The 19,215-nt window shown below is 35.5% G+C and overlaps 1 protein-coding gene across 1 annotated transcript in view; it reads left to right on the top strand.

Moving 5' to 3' along the window:
• LOC107706875 (inactive ubiquitin carboxyl-terminal hydrolase 54-like) overlaps window positions 1-16,026 on the top strand; it is a 140,168-nt gene extending 124,142 nt beyond the window's left edge. Inside the window, exons 19-27 of the mRNA XM_016510705.1 lie at window positions 3,883-4,025; window positions 4,270-4,403; window positions 7,822-8,025; window positions 8,174-8,345; window positions 8,588-8,752; window positions 9,685-9,771; window positions 11,073-11,259; window positions 12,125-12,337; window positions 15,239-16,026. Coding sequence (XP_016366191.1) covers window positions 3,883-4,025; window positions 4,270-4,403; window positions 7,822-8,025; window positions 8,174-8,345; window positions 8,588-8,752; window positions 9,685-9,771; window positions 11,073-11,259; window positions 12,125-12,337; window positions 15,239-15,424 — 1,491 coding nt within the window. The 3' untranslated portion in view covers window positions 15,425-16,026. The remainder of the gene's footprint in view (window positions 1-3,882; window positions 4,026-4,269; window positions 4,404-7,821; window positions 8,026-8,173; window positions 8,346-8,587; window positions 8,753-9,684; window positions 9,772-11,072; window positions 11,260-12,124; window positions 12,338-15,238) is intronic.
• The last annotated feature ends 3,189 nt before the right edge of the window (window positions 16,027-19,215 follow it).

Here is a 19,215-nt window from a genome sequence, read left to right as displayed (position 1 = left end):
ATCGAGTGTTCACTTTCAGCGCTGAGGAGTGTTGAGAAAAGAACCCTTGCAAGGGAGGCTAGCCTCCCTTCTGATATCAACCAATCATCAAAGTAGACTTGTGCCGGTATTTGGTAATGCGATATATCACGGTAATGAATATGCACGATATTGTTATCGTGGGCACTTCTAAATACCGTGAATAATTTATATATTACAAATTATTCCGAATTTTGAATGCATTTTAAGAATACTTTTCCCATCAACTGGTCAAAATGCACAACACCACTGTATGCTGCGTGGTGCGCACTCTGATGTAAACAAGCGCGGATGAGAAGCACATGGCGGAACATGTGAGAGACGCTCTGGATGAAAGCGCACTTTCACTCTCTGACAGCAGATGGCGCTAAACTGCAGAAATAATAATAATAATAATAATACTAATTCATTTAAATGCAGCCGTTACCCCGGAAACCCTGTAAACAAAGCAGCTGCACTACTTTCTGTTTCTGAATCGTGTTTAAATGATTTAAATAGCCATTCAGATTTGTGTATTTGCTATGATGTTCATCACAGCGCCACATACTTACATATTTAGACTTAATAGGCTATTTATTTTCAAACGTTTTTACATTTTAATCTGGACTACAACATGCCCTATATATTGTTTGAAAGTGTTTTGATTCTTTATTGTTCGGTCACACTTTACATTAGGGCTTCATTAGTTAACATTAGTTAATTCATTAGTTAACATAAACTGCCAATGAAAAATTCTTCCAAACATCCATTAATCTTAAGTAATTCCAATATTTAATAACAAGTTGTTAATCCAAAGTTGCAACTGTGTTATTAAATGAGCTAACACGAACTAAGAATTGTATTTTTTAACAAAGAATAATAACTTCTGTAGCAAATGTAGCTATTGCTCATTGTGAATGTTAATGCATTAACTAAGGTTAAATAATGAGATCTTATTGTTAAGTGTTACCTATTGTAGTTATTGTAATTTTTTTGCACTTTAAACTGTGTAAAATGTTTAACTTTATACATTTTATGTGTATTGCGTTATTGTATTTAAATGTTCAATTATTTTTATTATAAGAAAAAAGTTATTAAATCTGTTGTACTGTATTATGACAACACTTTTTTGCAACTAAATTTCAATATCGTGATAATACTCTATACCGTGATAAAAGCATTAGCAATTAATCGCAACATGAAAATTTGATACTGGCATATGCCTAAATAAGATATGGACTACTGTTAAAAAGTTTTGGGGCAGTAAGATTTTTTTAGTGTTTTCTTTTAAGGAAGCCTCTTAATATGCCCAAATAATATTGATCAAAATAAATACAGTATAATAAACATATAATATAGTGAAACATTTTTATAATTTAAAATAACTCTTTTCTATTTAATTGTATTTTCAAATGTAATTTATTCCTGTGATGGCAAAGCTGAATTTTCAGCAGCCATTACTCCAATCTTCAGTGTCACATGATCCTTCAGAAATCCTAATATGAAATCTAATATGCTGATTTGGTGCTCAAGAGACACTTCTTATTATTATCAATGTTGAAAACAGCTGTGCTGCTTATTATTTTTGTGGAAACCATGATACCGTAGAATTTATTTAATGAAAAGTTTAAAAGAACATAATTTATTTGAAATTAATAAAAGTATTAATTTCTTAATTTTTTTTTTTTTAATGAATGAGCTCCTTTAACATCATGGAAAAAACAAGGTAACAGTGAAGCTGCTTTTTAATTTTCAGTCTCAGTATTGAGTTCCAGGAATACAACCTGCTTCCAGGTATGAATTATCACGTTAGAAGGAGAGCATCTGTGCCACAAACCATGATTTCTTCAAACCTCCCAGCGTGTAAAGAAAAAGCCTTGTAAATGTGAGGCACCAAAATGCATTTATGCTCACATGGCTTGCCTGCATACAAAGTGTCTGGGTGGATAGACAGGCATAGTGACTTGCTGACTCATGAGTCAGTTTAGTAAGGTGTGAAATAATTGGAAACAATTTTATTCTATTGATCATATGGTAACAGGTTTATCAGTTTATTGACAAACTGATAACAATCCTGGCAGAGAATGTCTCTTATTTAATGCAACAGAAATTAAATGTTAAAGTTTGTTTTAGAGAACTGCAACCACATGCATAATAATGTGCTGCCTATATATACCTATAAGAGACAGAAGATCTCATGATGAAGGAGATCAATTTAGAATAAGTTAGGATTGACCAAAAGTGCATACAGGGTAATGGCAGTGGAACCAAACAGCCCTTTGTGTGTGCAGGTTCTTCTCCAGCTTTACTGAAGCACAATGATCGTTACCTTCTTTTGTTCAGGGCTTTTGTTTGGATGTATTTATCGTGTAATTGAATCTTTTAGACTGAGCTGAAAAAATAACAGGCAATTTGTGCTTTTGGTTTTCATAAAGCCACAGACATCAAGGGTCAACTGAATATATTTAAAACTTAAAATTTAAATACATTTTCTGAGACGCTATTAAATGGTGTATAAGCAAGGCCTTTTGAATCAAATTTAGTCAAGTCCAACCAGTTCAAACATTCTTTTATCTGCTACTTAAAATAACATATTATAGCGCATTGGCTAAAAAGCTCAATTTCTCGGGGGCACAAGCCAATATACTGTGCAGGGGGCCTAGAACAAGAACCATCTGATTGTTATTTTTGCTCAAAAAGATCTGCATTGTTGGCGCTGATAGCCTAGTGGGCAGTGCGTTGACATATAACACCATTGTGTTATGGGCGTCCCGAGTTTGAATCCTGGCTCGAGGACCTTTCCCACCCCGCTCTCTCTTTCTCCCCCTTAACTTCCTGTCTACTCTACACTGTCCTATTGTGATAAAGGCAAAAAAAAAAAAAGATCTGCGTTATCTTACCAAAGTTTGCACACCTGCTTTTGTTTACAGCTTAATTGTATTCACAGCTGGTTGTAGGAAATACCGTGGGATTCATAGTTTTATCCCACTGAAAATCTATGATTCGAAATCCAATTTAAACCTGGATAAAACAGAAAGTTTTAGGATTTTTAGTTTTAGGTTTCAGCACTATTTGTAGATTTAATCATATAAGTTCTTTTTGTGACATTGATCACAGAAGTCTTTGTACAGATGGCCAGATGTTTTTCTGTTGAAGCATAAGATGCTTTTGGATCATTCTCAAATCATGCTGGAGAACATAATCTTCAGGTTTGATGCGTATTAATAAATTACTAAATTTATAAATGTATTATATGTATTAAATTAGAAGCGTATGTATTTTAAGCATTCCTTGTCCATGTGAATGATTGCCACTCTTGATTTGCTAGTCTGTATTACTCACCCATTGTATGCTCTAACAAAGCGACCTACAGAGTGTCAATTCTACTTGTTTTGCTCTATCTGGCTTTAGCCATTCGAGTCAATAGAGTGACTCAGGGATTGATAGAAGTATAAATGGATAAATTGATGCTAAAAGTGACAGACTAAGACGTTGACACTGGTGAATCGAACAGCAGTGTTTAATGTACTAATTGCTTCTTAAGAACTGAGTCTGACACAAGGGCAAAAACCAAAAGCTGGCCCGCTTGCCATTCTATAAGCTTTTATGTGTTCTCAGTTCCACACACCAATGTAATTGAATGAAACAGCACAATCCACTTCAAAAACAGTAAATATGTCTGCTTAATTCCATCTCAGCTGGCCATTGAGGTATTAAACAGGCATTATAGAGAAGATTTGGTCTCTTGGAGAATTAAGACGTTTATAACTTTATAAGTAATGTGAAGCTCAAGTATTCAGATTCAGTGTCCTTTGTGTAAATGTAGCACATTGTGCTCATCTGAAATGATCTCCTGGCGTTCCCTTTTTTTCTTGCTGTGCACAGGTGGCAATGGTGCAGGATGTTCGACATCCTTTCCCCACAGTGGATGTTCCAGACCATGCTCACTACACCATCGGCTCTGTCATTCTGGCAGTGGGCATCACCGGCATGGTGGGAAACTTCTTGGTCATGTATGCCTTCTGCAAGTGAGTCCAGATATATGTTGTTTGTGTGATAACCAATGCAATCCTGGTTAGATCTGCTCATCTAGAGTCATTGTTGCACTGCAAAGGCAGCACAGAAACCGCTAAGATATAGACCAGGGTTTCTCAAACTGAGGTTCAAGAACAATTACTAGAAATGGTTGAGCTCTTTTAAACAGGATGGATGTATCAAAATTAAACTTTTTTGAATTGTAGCTTTTTACATTTCTTTTGTGTATGTTTTCAGGAGTAGGAGTCTGAGAACACCTGCCGACATGTTCATCATTAATCTAGCTGTCACTGACTTTCTGATGTGTGTCACTCAGATGCCAATCTTCTTCACCACCAGTTTGCACAAGCGATGGATCTTTGGGGAAAAAGGTAATCCAGATGTCAGATGATCATGGGTGATTGATCAAACCCCTGGTTCATTTCCAGGATTTCATACAGATGCTAAGTCAACTTTACAGGGTGAGTTCATGAGACTGATTCCAGTGCACATGAGAAGAAAGTATAACAGATAATGATAAAGGATCTCAGTTAGAGAGGGATTATGCAGTGATGCATAACTGTATATCCTGGTGAAGGAGAAGAAACACCTTAGTGTCCACAGAGGTCAAAGCGATGTAGATATGAATCAGTGGTCAGTTAGCCTGAACATATTCTTCTCAAAAACTGCACATATTCTTCTCAAAAACTGCAGGCGTATATGTAAAAAATGTGCAATTATAAACTCTGACTGTTTGATGAATCAGTGCTCTGAGAAAATAATTAGGTTCGGCTTTATCAAGCTTTTTCCAGTGTGTTATTATTGAGGGGGAAAACAGTGGTAATTATATTTTTATTATCCTAGAATATATAAAAACAAACATTTTTGTAAAAGCCTGTGAATTAAAATTAACTGTTTTATTGACACTTTTTGCACAACTAACAAGCTTAATTTGTTAGTGTTTTATTTTTTTTTGTCTCATGATTTGTTAATTGTATTATTGCATTATATTATTACCAGACATGCAAAATCTGACGTTTTCTTTCCTAATCAGACAAAATTTGATCAGAGGAAAACTGAATGACTGTGTTTCCAACCCATGTTTACAGTAATAGTAGCACATATTAATTAAAAAGTACCTTTTTCTATTTTAGTAGAAAGTTTATTTTACATTTGTTTAGTTTGTATTCCTAAAACCCAGAAGACAATTAGCATATTTGAGCCATTTTCTCTTTATGGGTTTGTACTGTAACCATGTCTAGAAGAACGGTGAAAGAAAGTCTAAGTCTATTTCAAGTTGGGAAGTAATCGTTTTGAACTATTTGCAAATAATATTTTGAAATATGCACACATGAACTTTTATTTATCAAAACACAAAAGTGTTTCTTGTCTTATCACGTAAATGACACCATATTTTCAATTCAAAACAGCCATATTTGAGAAAAAAATTGAGTAGTTTGCATCTCTGGATATACTGTCGTTAGTTTAACATTTCTATCATAAAACAGTTTTCAAATATTAAATGTTTTCTTACTTCCATCTTATCTGACGCCTGTGTGCAGAATAGCAGCTAGCGAGTCATGACTGAACAGCTCCCTACAAAGTCAATATATTAGAGATGTAATCTCTCATTCAAGCTCTCTTAAACATATTATTGGGATTATTTTGTATTAGTCCTAAAAACCCCTCCTGAAAGGACAACAATTGCATGATTACATATTCATCATGCAGTAGTAGCATGTGTGGGATTAATGTGATGCTCTAATGTTAGGCTTTCGAATAATGCCACAGATAAAACAGAAGATGTCAGGTCATCTGAGGATCCCTTGATCACTGATACGCTTGTTTAGATTTCAAACCTTTTAAGCACTTAAAGTGTGTTCTTTGAAGTGAAGTAGTTGCTGGATGGTTGATGAAGTGGAATGACTCAAACTCTCTTGAGGTTTCTATTCAACCTGAGGAATGTGTGAGAGATCTGCTGCGCTTCCTCTGAATGATGTTCAATAAAACACCCTCACAGTGCTGTAGAGAAGCTTTATAAGATGGTGAAGAGAAATGTGACAGCGGCACCCACTCACTTCACCCATTCACAATCATTATACGAGTTTATGTTGTCTCGAATCATAGTTGATCAGAATTTAACAAGCTTTCTCTGCCTGGAATCATCTTGTAGACATCACCTTGTTAACAATAACTGAGAATCTTACAACCCCCAGCAGCCATACATTGTTCATATTGTTTCGTTGTCAATATTTTATCCACGGTGTTATTGTACTTCGCTTATCAATACATACATAAAACATATATTATATAATTTAAACACATTATTAATAAAGCATACGATGTACAGACAAGCAGATGAGACCAGAATAAGAACGCAACGCGTTTAATTAAACGTAAAGTGTTTTCCTCCCATAAGGAATATGCCTAACGTGGCTTAATGCATTAAGACAGTGTTTTTAAAATGCCAAATTCAGTAAACACATTATTAATAAATCAAACTATGTACAGTATAGTATGATTTATTAATAATGTGTTTATTGAGTTTGGTCTTTTAAAAACACTGTTTCAATGCATAAAGCCACATTAAGCTTTTTAAAACGTCCCAGCATCTGTTAAAAATAAGGTATTTCTCAGACAGTAAATGTGGAACCTTTAGATGAATTTGAGCAATGCTGGTCTGGTTTTGGTCTTGACTCGGTCTCGACCCCTCAAAGTCTTGGTCTTGTCTTGGTCTCGGATTAGGTGGTCTTGACTACAACACTAATAGAGAGTGATTAAAAATGCTCATTTTATAAGAAAATTTCAGTGTGTGTCATATCAGCCATTGGTTGAAGCTATCCATCAACTTGACTATCATTGTAAGTTAATTACCTTAGTGTTTGGAAGTTTAGGTCATGTGCACAAGAATGTGATTAAAGGACTGCAGTTGGGTGGATTGCAAAAAAAGAAAGCAAAAAGACTCGCAAAATTCTGTTCAGTTTCAGCCATTATAGGGAGCATGCAAATATGGAAACGAAGATGTTTTGTCTATCCTTGAGTGTTAAATCTTATAAATATAAGGACTTGTGAATGTATGTTAGCCATGTGTACCTGTCATTTTGCAAACTGACCTCCCAAGGTATTTGGATTGCGTTTTTGTTGCTTGTCTCGTGGATCCAAATAAAAGAAGAAATGTGTACTGTATATATAATATTAATATTAATCCAATATGTATTAATTACATTAATTTAGGCATTTGCTAGGTTGCTAAGCAGGTTGTACCAAGCAGTATAATGTACAGTGAGCCAGTGATTATTGCAAAAATAAAACCCTTTAGAATGGTGCAAGATCCCCCTTTAAATCAGGAGAGAAATATGCACAGATCAAGCACCATTTACAAGCAAAGTTAAACAGTCCAAAAGAATTGTAAAACAAATATGTTAGTGGATTTTAATGTGAAAGGAAAATGGGATGGACTTTTTTTTTAATCTGAGGAAATGTTATGATGGAGTTTGCACAGGTATTTTGGTCAGAAGCAACAGTTTAAAGTTAAATGCCATGATGGATTTGTTTCTTACAAACATGCAGTTTTTCACTTCACAAGACATTAATTAATGGACTGGAGTCGTGTGGGTAACTTTAATGTTATATGGGTGACGGCACCCATTCACTGCAGAGGATCCATTGGTGAACAAGTGATGTAATGCTACATTTCTCCAAATCTGTACCAATCAAAAAAAAAAAAAAATGAGGGTGAGTAAATTTTCATTTTTGGGTGAACTATTCCTTTAACATATTTCTTTTTACAGTATTTCTCTCTCTCCACAGGTTGTGAGTTATATGCATTCTGCGGCGCTCTGTTTGGTATCTGCTCAATGATCACACTCATGATTATTGCAGTAGATCGATACTTTGTGATCACTCGTCCTTTGGCCTCTATTGGTGTTATGTCACGCAAACGAGCCCTGTTGATACTCTCTGCTGCTTGGGTGTACTCTATGGGCTGGAGCCTGCCTCCGTTCTTTGGATGGAGTAAGTGCTTACAATCACTCACTTAAAGAGAGGCATTTAATTGTGAAATTCAAGATTGAATAATGTATATATCCTTCATTTGTTAGAAAGGAAATTGTACCTCCTCATTTTAGAAGCAGAAGCATGTAATTGTATTTTATATTCTCAGGTGCGTATGTCCCTGAAGGTCTGCTGACATCCTGTTTGTGGGATTACATGACTTTCAGTCCTTCTGTACGAGCCTACACAATGCTGCTCTTTACTTTTGTTTTCTTCATCCCCCTTTTTGTCATCATGTATTGCTACTTCTTCATCTTCAGGGCCATCCGAGATACCAACAGGTACATGCTTTTACCATGTTTATAAGCGTATTTGACCATGTTTCTGGGCCGGAAAGAGGAAAAATACAGTTTTTTCTGTTAAAAAGAGGAGTGTTATTTATCAATAAGAGATCAATTTTAGATTAACGCTATGTTACAGTGATACAAATACCTCGGCTTTGTAAACTGATGTATATGCTGTCTCTTCTTGAGTGTACTGTATCTATCTGTTTGTTTACACATCTGTACGATGGGAATAACAGAGCTGTGGGAAAAATCAATGGAGAAGGAGGACCCAGAGACTCTATCAAGAAGATGCATCGAATGAAGAATGAATGGAAGATGGCAAAGATAGCACTCATAGTGATCCTTTTGTATGTCATCTCCTGGTCTCCGTATTCCTGTGTGGCTCTTACTGCTTTTGCTGTGTGAGAATCTGTATGTCTTGCACCCACAATCCATTGCTTTTATTACATCCTTCTTGATGATGGTAGCTAATTAGTGTTGACATTAGCTTATTTTTTTTGGTTTGTTTTATTTATTGCTTTTTTATTATTTATAGTTACCTGTGGCAACTAAAACAGCTAAATATTTGACGGATAAAGTCATACTTCACTTGTCACTGTAACTATGCTTACACACACTGCTAGTGCAAGAATAAAAAAGCTCTAGTTACTTGTTCAGACAAGTACAAAGACTGTCTAGACACTCAAGGTGGAAATATGTCAAATTAAAAAGAGCAGAGATAGCTTTAAATTAAAAATGATAAAAATTATCCATTCATCTCAATCATCATGAGGTACAGTGTGTTCCGTGTGAGAAGTAGATATTTTTCAAGGTAGATATAAGTAGATAAGGAAAAGTTTTTGATAACTGTGGCACTAAATTAATATAATATAATATAATATAATATAATATAATATAAACCAACATCAGAGAACATGCGAATGTATTGTTAATTTATTCAAATATTACTTTAAAATTTCAGGGGATACTTCAAATAAATATTTTAGATTGCTGACAAGAACGTTTCTTAGGATTTAATATATAATATATATGTAAAGACATGATTTCTTCCATCACTGTTTTCTTCCATCCACCCTCACAGAGAAAATGTGTCACAGACTGTGAATGAAATTCTCTGAGCTGTTTTCATCAGACTCCCTTTGACAGGTTAATGATCACATACGCCACGTACCTGCTGCTTCATTTCCTTCAAGGACTCAATGGTTTTACTAATTTACCGCCTCTTTGTAATCTAATATGTCTGTGTGGAGCTGCGAGGCGATGTCATGCTGGTTAGATGAAAGTAAAGCATTATAATGAAGTGTAATGTTATGTCTCCTCACTCTTTCCACAGCTACATGAACTCTGTGCCTGCTGTGATTGCCAAAGCATCCTCCATCCACTACCCAATCATCTATGCCATCACTCACCCCAAATACAGGTGTGACGATGCTCAGCGTAAACCTTTCTACCAACAGTTGTCTATTCTGTTGTGTTTAAAGAGAATGATGAATATTCATGGCTATCAGTTGATGTACATTCGCAGTCATTTTGACAAATTATTACAATTATATGAATTATACTGTGACCTCATAGTGAACAAGAGCAAGAAATAACTGATATGTAATTTATATAAAAGTCCTGAATTCACACTAGTGTTTACAAGTTTAAGGTTGAATTTAGAATTTAGAATTGTTTTCAAAAGACATCTCATGCTCAACAAAGCCATTTTTTTCTAAAATACAGTAAAAATAATAATATTGTGAAATATTATTACAATTTAAAATAACTGTTTTCTATATATTTTTTTAAAAATCTAACTCATTCCTTCGATGACAAAGTTGACTTTTTAACCCTCCAGTCTTTAGTGCCACATGATCCTTCAGAAATCATTCTAATATGCTGATTTGGTGCTTATTTCTCATTAATAATGTTGAAAATAGTGCTGCATTTTTTTTTTTGATGAATAGAACATTAATGAAGAGAGCATTAATGTGAAATAAAAATCTTTTGTAACATTAAATATCTTTCTTGACACTTTTGATCAATTTAATACATCCTTGCTGGATAAAAGTATTAATTTATTTTTTAAAACAATCTTACAGACCCCAAACTTTTGAACAGCAGTGTATTTATTTAGAAATTTCTGTTAAAAATAAAATAAAATCCTGGCAATATTTTACATTGCTCACTAAAATTGAAATACCTCGGCTGCATATTGAAGCACTGAAGCACAGCCTAGTTTCCAATACCAAGAGACCTGTCCAGTGAAATGAAACATTGTTCCACAAACATGCACGCTGCGTGCTTCAAGGCCAGGCAGACCCAAATCGATCAGCGGTTTTGTGTACAGAGTGCAGGCACAAGTACCTTGAGATGACAGAGGTAGATTCTGACCTTTAAAAGTCAGATTTACTTCAGATTGATCTGCTCTGGATGCATTAGGCCATGTGCTGCTCATAACAGATCTGAAGATTAATGCCTCATGATGAAGCACCTAAATTCTTATCGCCTGGAAATAATGGCATCCTTGGGAAGGATTGATTTGAGCTGTCAAGTTTGGTTTTGACATAGGGCACAATGAGTACCAAATTCCTTTGCCCCTTGAAAATGTAAGGCTTTTTTAACAAAAAAAGGGTATTAATATTTCATAGACAGTTATGGAAAGTTGATGTGAACTGCAGTTTGCAGTTTCCTCTTTCAATGTTCCTGTCCTTCTTTCACACATCACTTCTCTCTCAGGTCTGCCATTGCAAAGTATATACCATGTCTGGGAGTCCTGCTGTGTGTGCCTCGTAGAGACCGGTTCAGCAGCAGTAGCTTTATGTCCACACGACGCTCCACATTGACAAGCCAGACCTCAGAGACCAGCAGCAACCTGCACCGTGCCGGGAAGACACGCTTGTCCTCTGTGTCTGACAGCGAGTCGGTAAGAAAACACCTTGAGGCCAGAAACAAACTCTACATGTTTGTGAACCCAAATTCTGTCTGAAAAAATATGCCAGAACCAGTGTCAGAAATTGTTAGGGAGTGATAATTGTCCCCCTGAAATTGATTTTTGAAGGTGTTTTTTTTTACCTTTCTGATGGCATATTTTTGATCGTACTGTATAATAAACATCATGTGGTCCATTAATGTGAAATACTTCAACTGAATAAATTTAATCAAATGGCCAACCTGTAACTTAATAGACCAAGAACAGAATATTATGTAATATATCAAATGTTAGTTAATAGATAACTAACAGAGCAATGTAGACACAATTTTAATACCTGGGGCATTTTGGTCACTTTCTGTAGCATTTTTGTTGTTGTTGTTGATTTCTCTCTCTGTGATTAATGATGTGATAAAAGTACTGTGTGCATTGCATTAGCTGCATGAGGACATCACCAAGAGAATTTGATTATAACAGACAATAACACTTTTGTATAGGGACCAATTCTCACTATTAGCTAGTTGGCCATTAGCATGCCTATTATTAACATATTTACTATTTATTGGTGCTTACATATTCTGCATGACCATATTCTACATCCCTAATTCCAATACCCAATACCCAATACCTAAACTTAACAATTACCTTACTAACTATTAATAAGCACCAAATTAAGAGTTTATTGAGGCATAGTTAATTTAAATTTTTAGGTGAAACATGGCCAAGCATTCTCGTTTGCATTTGTGTAAAGTATGTTTCTGTCCGTCCTCATCCAAAAGATAACAGCAACCTCACAATTATTTTTTTGGATTTCTATTTAAGCTGTTTGATCAGCATTCAGTGTGTTTTTTATGGACAGGGCTGGACGGACACAGAGGCCGATCTCTCCAGCGTGAGTTCACGCCCTGCTAGTCGTCAGGTCTCATCTGACATCCGTAAAGATTTGTCAGACTTCAAGTACACCAGCTCTCTGAGGCTGAAGGTCAAGAGCAGAGACTCGGGTATCTTCGACAGAACCTCTGCCCAGAGTCTAACTGAGCCAAACTTGAACCGGACCTGTACATACATCAGCGTAAGTGAGAGTCTTCAAGAAGTGTTATATCTCACCTCATTAATCAAAAGCTTCCCAGCTCACTCAGCGCTCCTTGATATATGAAATTAGGAAGACCACATTCATTTTAGAGAGGAAACGACTCCATCAGATTTAAAATTCATTTGGAAATTTCATTCCATCCTTCATATCTTGAAGACAGTTCACTGCCCTGGTTTCAGTCAGCGTAGTTCTGTGACAAATGACAAGAGTGTTCAAGAGTGTGCATGGTTATATGTGCTAATGATGTTCTTTCTGTGATTTCTTTTGACTGTACATTAATTCAATTTGAGGGAGATTTGTGCTTCGTTCACCATTTTTTCTTAGATGAAGCAGAGCTATCACTTTTCTGAGATCTACACACTGCTCTTCTTGCTTTAACTCTCTAGATGAAGATGTATTTTTTAATTTAGCCTGGTACTGGTACTGCTGAATAATGATGATACATCACAAGGGAAACTTATCATTATCGAAAGTTATTATCGAAAATTGTCTCTCTGATTCCTGAGTGAATGACTTTTATGAGCTGGTTCCTTTTAGTGAATCAAACACATATAGCACAACCAATATAGTCCGATTCCCAAATGAATGACTCTCATGAGATATTTTTTAATGAATCAAACACATACAGCGCAGCCAGTATGATCTGTTTTACAGAACTAATGACTCTTATGAGCCAGTTCTTTTTAGTGAATCAAACACATAAAGTGCAGCCAGCGTAATTGGATTCCTAACTCTTATGAGCTGTTCATTTTTAATGATAAGGACAACCAGTGCAGTCCTGCATTTTATCAGTATTATTGAATAAATATAAATCAATAAAATATGTTACCTTGTTTAAAAAAATTTTTTTATATTTAATTTTTATATTTTAATTATTTGATTGCATTTATGTAGCTTCTATAAAGAGGAAGAATTTTCATTTTGTATTTAATATTTTATTTTTTAATTTTAAACTATGATTACATGGTTTGTTGGGTTTCATAATTTAGCATTAAAATTTTTTTTTTGTCCACAGCTTTATCAGAACAGACTTGAGACCAATTTTTGGATTGAGACCCACCATTTGAGATCTGCTTCACTGGAGCGATTGTACAACATAGAGAGCAATAGTCAGACAATCACTCTCTCATGTTAATGAACTGAGACAAATCCTGCTTTTATGCTTATCATTTACCAGTCAACAGGATATATAATGTCACATTGTTTCTAGTTTCCACTTTTTTTTACAAGTTTTAGAAGAACAAATGTCAAATCAAATTGATTTGGCTCCCAAAGGCTCCGTTTTGTTAATATAATGCTAATCAGGTCATGAGCCAGTAGAGCAAGTGAAAGATGTAGATGGTACAGTGTGGGTCAGTGCGCGGGGCGTTTCTTTAAAGAGCAGACATGAAAGAGGGTCCATTACATTGAGATTAAGCCTGCCTTAATTCTTCTGCTCTAATCTGCTGGTTTTAGAGAAATAATCCCCATAAACAGAAGCTCATCCCATGTCATCGAGATGAACGGCATTAGTGAGTCCACTGGGTTTTGTCCATTTGGACAAAAACGGTAGATCTCTGTAGTTATTAACATGCAAGTGTCTGTTGTCTGGAAATGGCTGTAACGGAAGATCTGTGCATCACGAAACCAGATTTACATGTGATTATGTCACTAAGAGAGGGAATTTATCTAAGTGAATGACACTTTTTCAAGAAAGGTCAAATATAGGAGGAGAAATAATAATAATACAACAGTCTTCGATATTCCTGGAGCAGATTTCTCAGAGGATGCTGAAAAAAAAACTGTATTTAATTTGTTCTGTAATCTTTTTTTGAGGTTGTGTGAGAGAAAACTGATGTGTTTGATTAATACGGGACTGAAAGTCCATTTGTGAAACACAATTTTACTAAACTCTTCAGACACTAGTCCCCTCCAAACAGGTCCAATGGGGGTATATGTTCCTATTTATTAATCTTTTGTGTTATGAAGGAGCTGTTTGGTTAAGCATACTGTACATAATAAGCATACAAGATTTCAATACACTAAGTTAATCACATTCTGAGGAAGAAAACAGCAATAGCTTGATCCTCAGAGAGAAGAGATACACAAAAACCAGACTTTAAATGAAACCAACCCACATGAGATCAAATTAAGAATCCAAATTGTCTTGTGTTCAGACGCAGGAGTTTTAATCAGAGAGGCCAAGCTACACTGTCACAAAGTTAGCCCAGTGTGTCATTATTATAGCTGTAGCGACTGGAACCCAACGCTAGAAGCGATGACAGGAAGCAAACCTGTCAGTGAATGTAAACACAAACTCTAGTCCAGAAAGTTCTGAAAAACATTCCTGTATTGCTGAGCATCAACATGAATGTGGCAAGATTTGGTTCCAGTGCACTGTGGGAGTTTTCATTGATTCCAACAAGCAAGTCTAATACCTGCTTATGCACTCCCAGCCTGATCTCATCAAGTATACATATTAATAAAACACACACACACAAACACGTTTGTTTCTGTGAATTGTGGGGACTTTCCATAGACTTCTGTTACTTTTATACTGACCAAACAATATTTTATATCCCCTAACCCTAAACCTACTCCTTACAGAAAACCTGTTTGCATACACTTTCAGATAAACATCATTTACTATTTTTTTATTTTTTTTCCCCCTTGTGTGGACCACAGGCCGGTCCCCACAATGTCAAAAATTTCAGGTTTCTTTGTGGGGACATTTGGTCCTCACAATGTAGCATAAACAGGTACACACACACACACACTTTTATTCAGCATGGATGCATATAATTGACGAAAAGTGACAGAAGTAATGTTACAAATGATTTTACAGTTTTATCAGTTTCACCATTTTCAGCTCACTAACTATCCTTTCTCTGTCACATTAAGGCAAATATGGTCTCAGAGAACGTTGATGAGAAAAGACCGTTGGCTCGGATCCCTTCCATCATTGTGACGACAGAGTCCAGTCCTGCCCTCCTCTCAGAAGGTCGCAGCGGCGGCCCATCCAGACAGCTCCCAGGTGCTTCGGTGGAGGCAGCCTCTGTCACTGCGAAAGCTGCTGGGATTGACTGAATATGGGCTGCACTACCACTTATTTAAACTTCAGGACACCATCTTAACTGACTCTTGGACATCTGACTTATCCCTTCTTCCTTTTTGTCTCCTTTACACAGGGCTCAAAAATGAACCTGCATGCAATTACAGCTGACACCTGAAATTTGGCTGCATTGTATTTGTTGTACTTTTGCCTGTTTTGAGATGAAAAATGGGCAACCACAGGCTACGGGGTAAACAGGGTCATTATTTTTACAGGACACCCTTTAAGGCTTCTTTCAGTGGTGTGGAGATAATCCTCTCCTCTCAGGGAAGAATATGACAGTTCTGTGGGGAAAGCAGCGATCAGTGTCTCAGTTATGGATTGACACTGCTCAGAATATGTATTCAGATACATCCATCCCTGTTTCATCCATAAAAAGGTTGTGCTGTAGGCCATAGGAATAAACAGTTCCCTGCGTCTGCACAAGATCAAAAACAACACAATGTGACGTGAAGATTCAAACGCCTAGTTTTTACATAGCCAGAAATTTTGTTCTATGAAAGGTAGAGCCTTGTCTACAGGTGTAATCACTCTAGGACAGAAAAGTTGATATTTTAATGTTTCTTTAAAGGTCAAGTGTATAATTTTTTTATGTATTTACTGTATGTAAAAATATTTTAATTGTAATGGCTGATAAATGATAAATGATAAATGTATGATACTTTCTAATACTACTTCATTGAAATATATTAAAAATAAAACAATAAAAAGCTAAAATCAGTCATTCTGAATGATTAAAGTGAATTTAGGCATCATGACATTATAATGTACTGTCTAAAAATATATATTAATTTTCAGATTTGATAAAGATGGCATTTATCTTTACCTTTGCTGTTATCAACGGCTTACTTAATCTTAATGTAAAACCAGGAAAAATCTTTAATGTTATGCAACTATAATTTATTTTTATTTTTTTTAAGTTAAACACTTCAGCTTTGCGTTTTAGGTATTCCCGCCAACATTATAATAAATCAAGCACTTTGAGAACCAATTACATCTTTCTTGCTGCTGATTGAATACATTTGTAGATTTTTTTTTCCAGCACTGTATGGCCAATACATATATTTGTTTGTATATATATTATTGAATGTTAATAAGAAAGTGCGCTCAACAAAGGATCTTGACTGTATGATTTCTCATGCTTTTGTGTTGCGCCACGTTTCTCTATCCACATGTGAATATTCAGGGTTGTGATTGTCTGCATGCTTTCTTAATATAAAATAGGCTCCTTTGATAGAAATATTTCATTTTAAATGATCCTCACTTTCCATGCAGGCTACAGTAACCCATATTAATGTGAAAATTTGTCTTTTAAATTCTGGTCTTAGAGCCCGTGGCTTTAATGAACTGTACCTTTCAGATGCAGATTTGCCTTTCTGCTGGATTTCAGAGATGCTTTAGGGTTTAGAGGGGAAACGCTTTTAACAAGATTAGTTTTGGGAAAGTGCTCAGCCAGAACGCTCCATTGCTTTTAAAGGCTGCTGTGTAGTCGAAGTTACATACACATTCTCAGATAATGGTCTCCGAAGCAGTTCAAATGCACTGTCACTCTCTCTATCTCTCCTGAGAGATACATTTACCTTTTAATTTTGAGGTAAATGTGCTTCATAGACGAGTTTATGATGTACTACGAGGTGGGTTTGCATATTTACTGATGTTGCCAGAATGTTCACCTGATTAGCAACTCTTCATTTAGCGGTGACACGTTTAGCAGTGAACACATTCTGTATATCCAGCCACTCACAGTTATCATGTAGGTCAATAGTGTGTCTGCTGACTTGCGTGTGATTTGCTGTCTGGACGCCGTCGGGTGACATAATCCAGTGTTATATAAATGATAAGTTATCTTATCAGCTAAAGCCATCAGGTCATACATATTATTTGTGATTACATTGTCACGTCTTCACTGCCCTTCCCTTTCCTGTTTTATTGAATAGTTATTATGTTGACCCATTATTACATTAATAGTTGCATTGTAAAGCTCATACGGTTAATTGTTTTACTGTTTACCAATGCACCTGCAAATGGCAGATTCATTTAGAAAATTTTCAGACTTTAAATATTTCTCACTGCCCCTAAAACTGCATTTGTATAATTTTAATTAAAGCAACTGTACGTACTTTTTTTTCTTTCTTTCCCACACTCCCCTGAACATCTGTTCTGAGATTATGTAATTTGGTACAAATTCTGTGAAACGGGTGGGCCCAGCGTACAAAAATATGTTCAAAGAACATTTTGTTACTCTCATTAAGTAAAGAAAATTTTATTTCTGGATGTTCTCTGAATGTTCGAAACGTCCAATGTATTTAAATATTTTAAAAACGCTTTTCTCTCGGTTTTGCAAAACATTCTTTATAATTTTGCAAACATTATTGCAGCGCTACTTTTAAATGTACCTGAATGTTCTGTACAAGTAGCAACATTTAAAAAACATTCCAGCAAAAAAAAAAAATCCATGAATGATGTATAAATAATGTTTTGTATTGACGTTTTGAGAACATTAAAGACCAGATGAAACTGAACAAACACTCTGTTAATGTTACTGGAAGACTGTTTGTTGATCAACTTTGAGAGAACCTTGTCAGAATGTTAGCCAAAATTCTGAGAATGTTCCTTATGGCAGAAACAAATGCATGTGTACAACTATCTAGTCTAATTACGTTATATATTTATTAGTTATATATTTAGACAGTGAATTCCACTCACTTAACTGTAGGGGGTTCCAAGGTCACAACTACTTACACAACTACTTACTACTTACAGTTGCTTTAAATAATGGATATTTAGTTTGTTTTCCACTTATAATCGTACTAGATAAACCTGTGGCTTTATGATTCTTGCATTTTAATTTAAACCATTTGTGAAGAGTAAACCAAAGTGTGTATGACGCCTAAGACACTCAGCAGCTTCCACTGAGCAAACCACAGCAATCAATTCATACAGTCCTCACCTCAGCAGCCTCTCTAACATGGAAAACATGTAGGCTTGCAAATGTTTTCTAGTCAAGTGGTCCAGATTAGATGGTAACGAGTGACTGTTAGGCAGAGGTGCTGATGGCTGCTGTCTGGCGTTTTGCACTTCAGGACTTCAAGATTGCATTTATTAGCCCAGATTATTACCACAAACTCCCTTTCTGAAGCCTTTTGTTTACATTCATCCATTTCACCATCGAAAAAAAAAAAGAAAGTAAAAAAGCTATTTCCCCCATAAACTACTTCCCAATGGTCTGGAAAAGCATTGAGCAGCCTATGTAAGCAGTTGGTGGAAAGAAGCTCTGCATTTATATAAGATTCACTCTGTCTGACTCCTACAATGAGATCTGAACAAGGTCACAGGCCCCTGGAGATAGGATTAAAGAAAGAACTCTTTTTCCTTTTTTGCAATTTATAATAGAGTATATATATAGCCTGGACTCTCTGACCTAAATTAGAGTTGATCTGAGTATCTCTGCTGAACTTATGTTGGGGTCGCTGCAAAACCATATTTAATAGTCCTAGCTTTGGTATTTTGTATTTATATTTCTTTACTTATTGTTTCTCCTCATCAGTAAATCTTGTGTGGTGCTACTGTGTTTTCTTCACAGTTGTTCTTCATGCACATGTTGGATGGCCAAAAGCATCTTGCAATGAGTGTGTAATTTCACTTTAATTTATTGGATGATGTATTTGAGTGATTTATAATGTTACTAAACATAAAATTCTAAGTATTATGAGTTATGTTTGCATGTGTAACTGGTGTGAATTTATTGACTTAATTTAATTTGCTT

Source organism: Sinocyclocheilus rhinocerous, unplaced genomic scaffold, assembly GCF_001515625.1.
Source record: "Sinocyclocheilus rhinocerous isolate Xijiao unplaced genomic scaffold, SAMN03320098_v1.1 scaffold144, whole genome shotgun sequence".
In the NCBI taxonomy this organism is placed as follows: domain Eukaryota; kingdom Metazoa; phylum Chordata; class Actinopteri; order Cypriniformes; family Cyprinidae; genus Sinocyclocheilus; species Sinocyclocheilus rhinocerous.
Note: the sequence above shows the minus strand (reverse complement) of the source record. Positions and strands in the feature narration are given on the sequence as shown.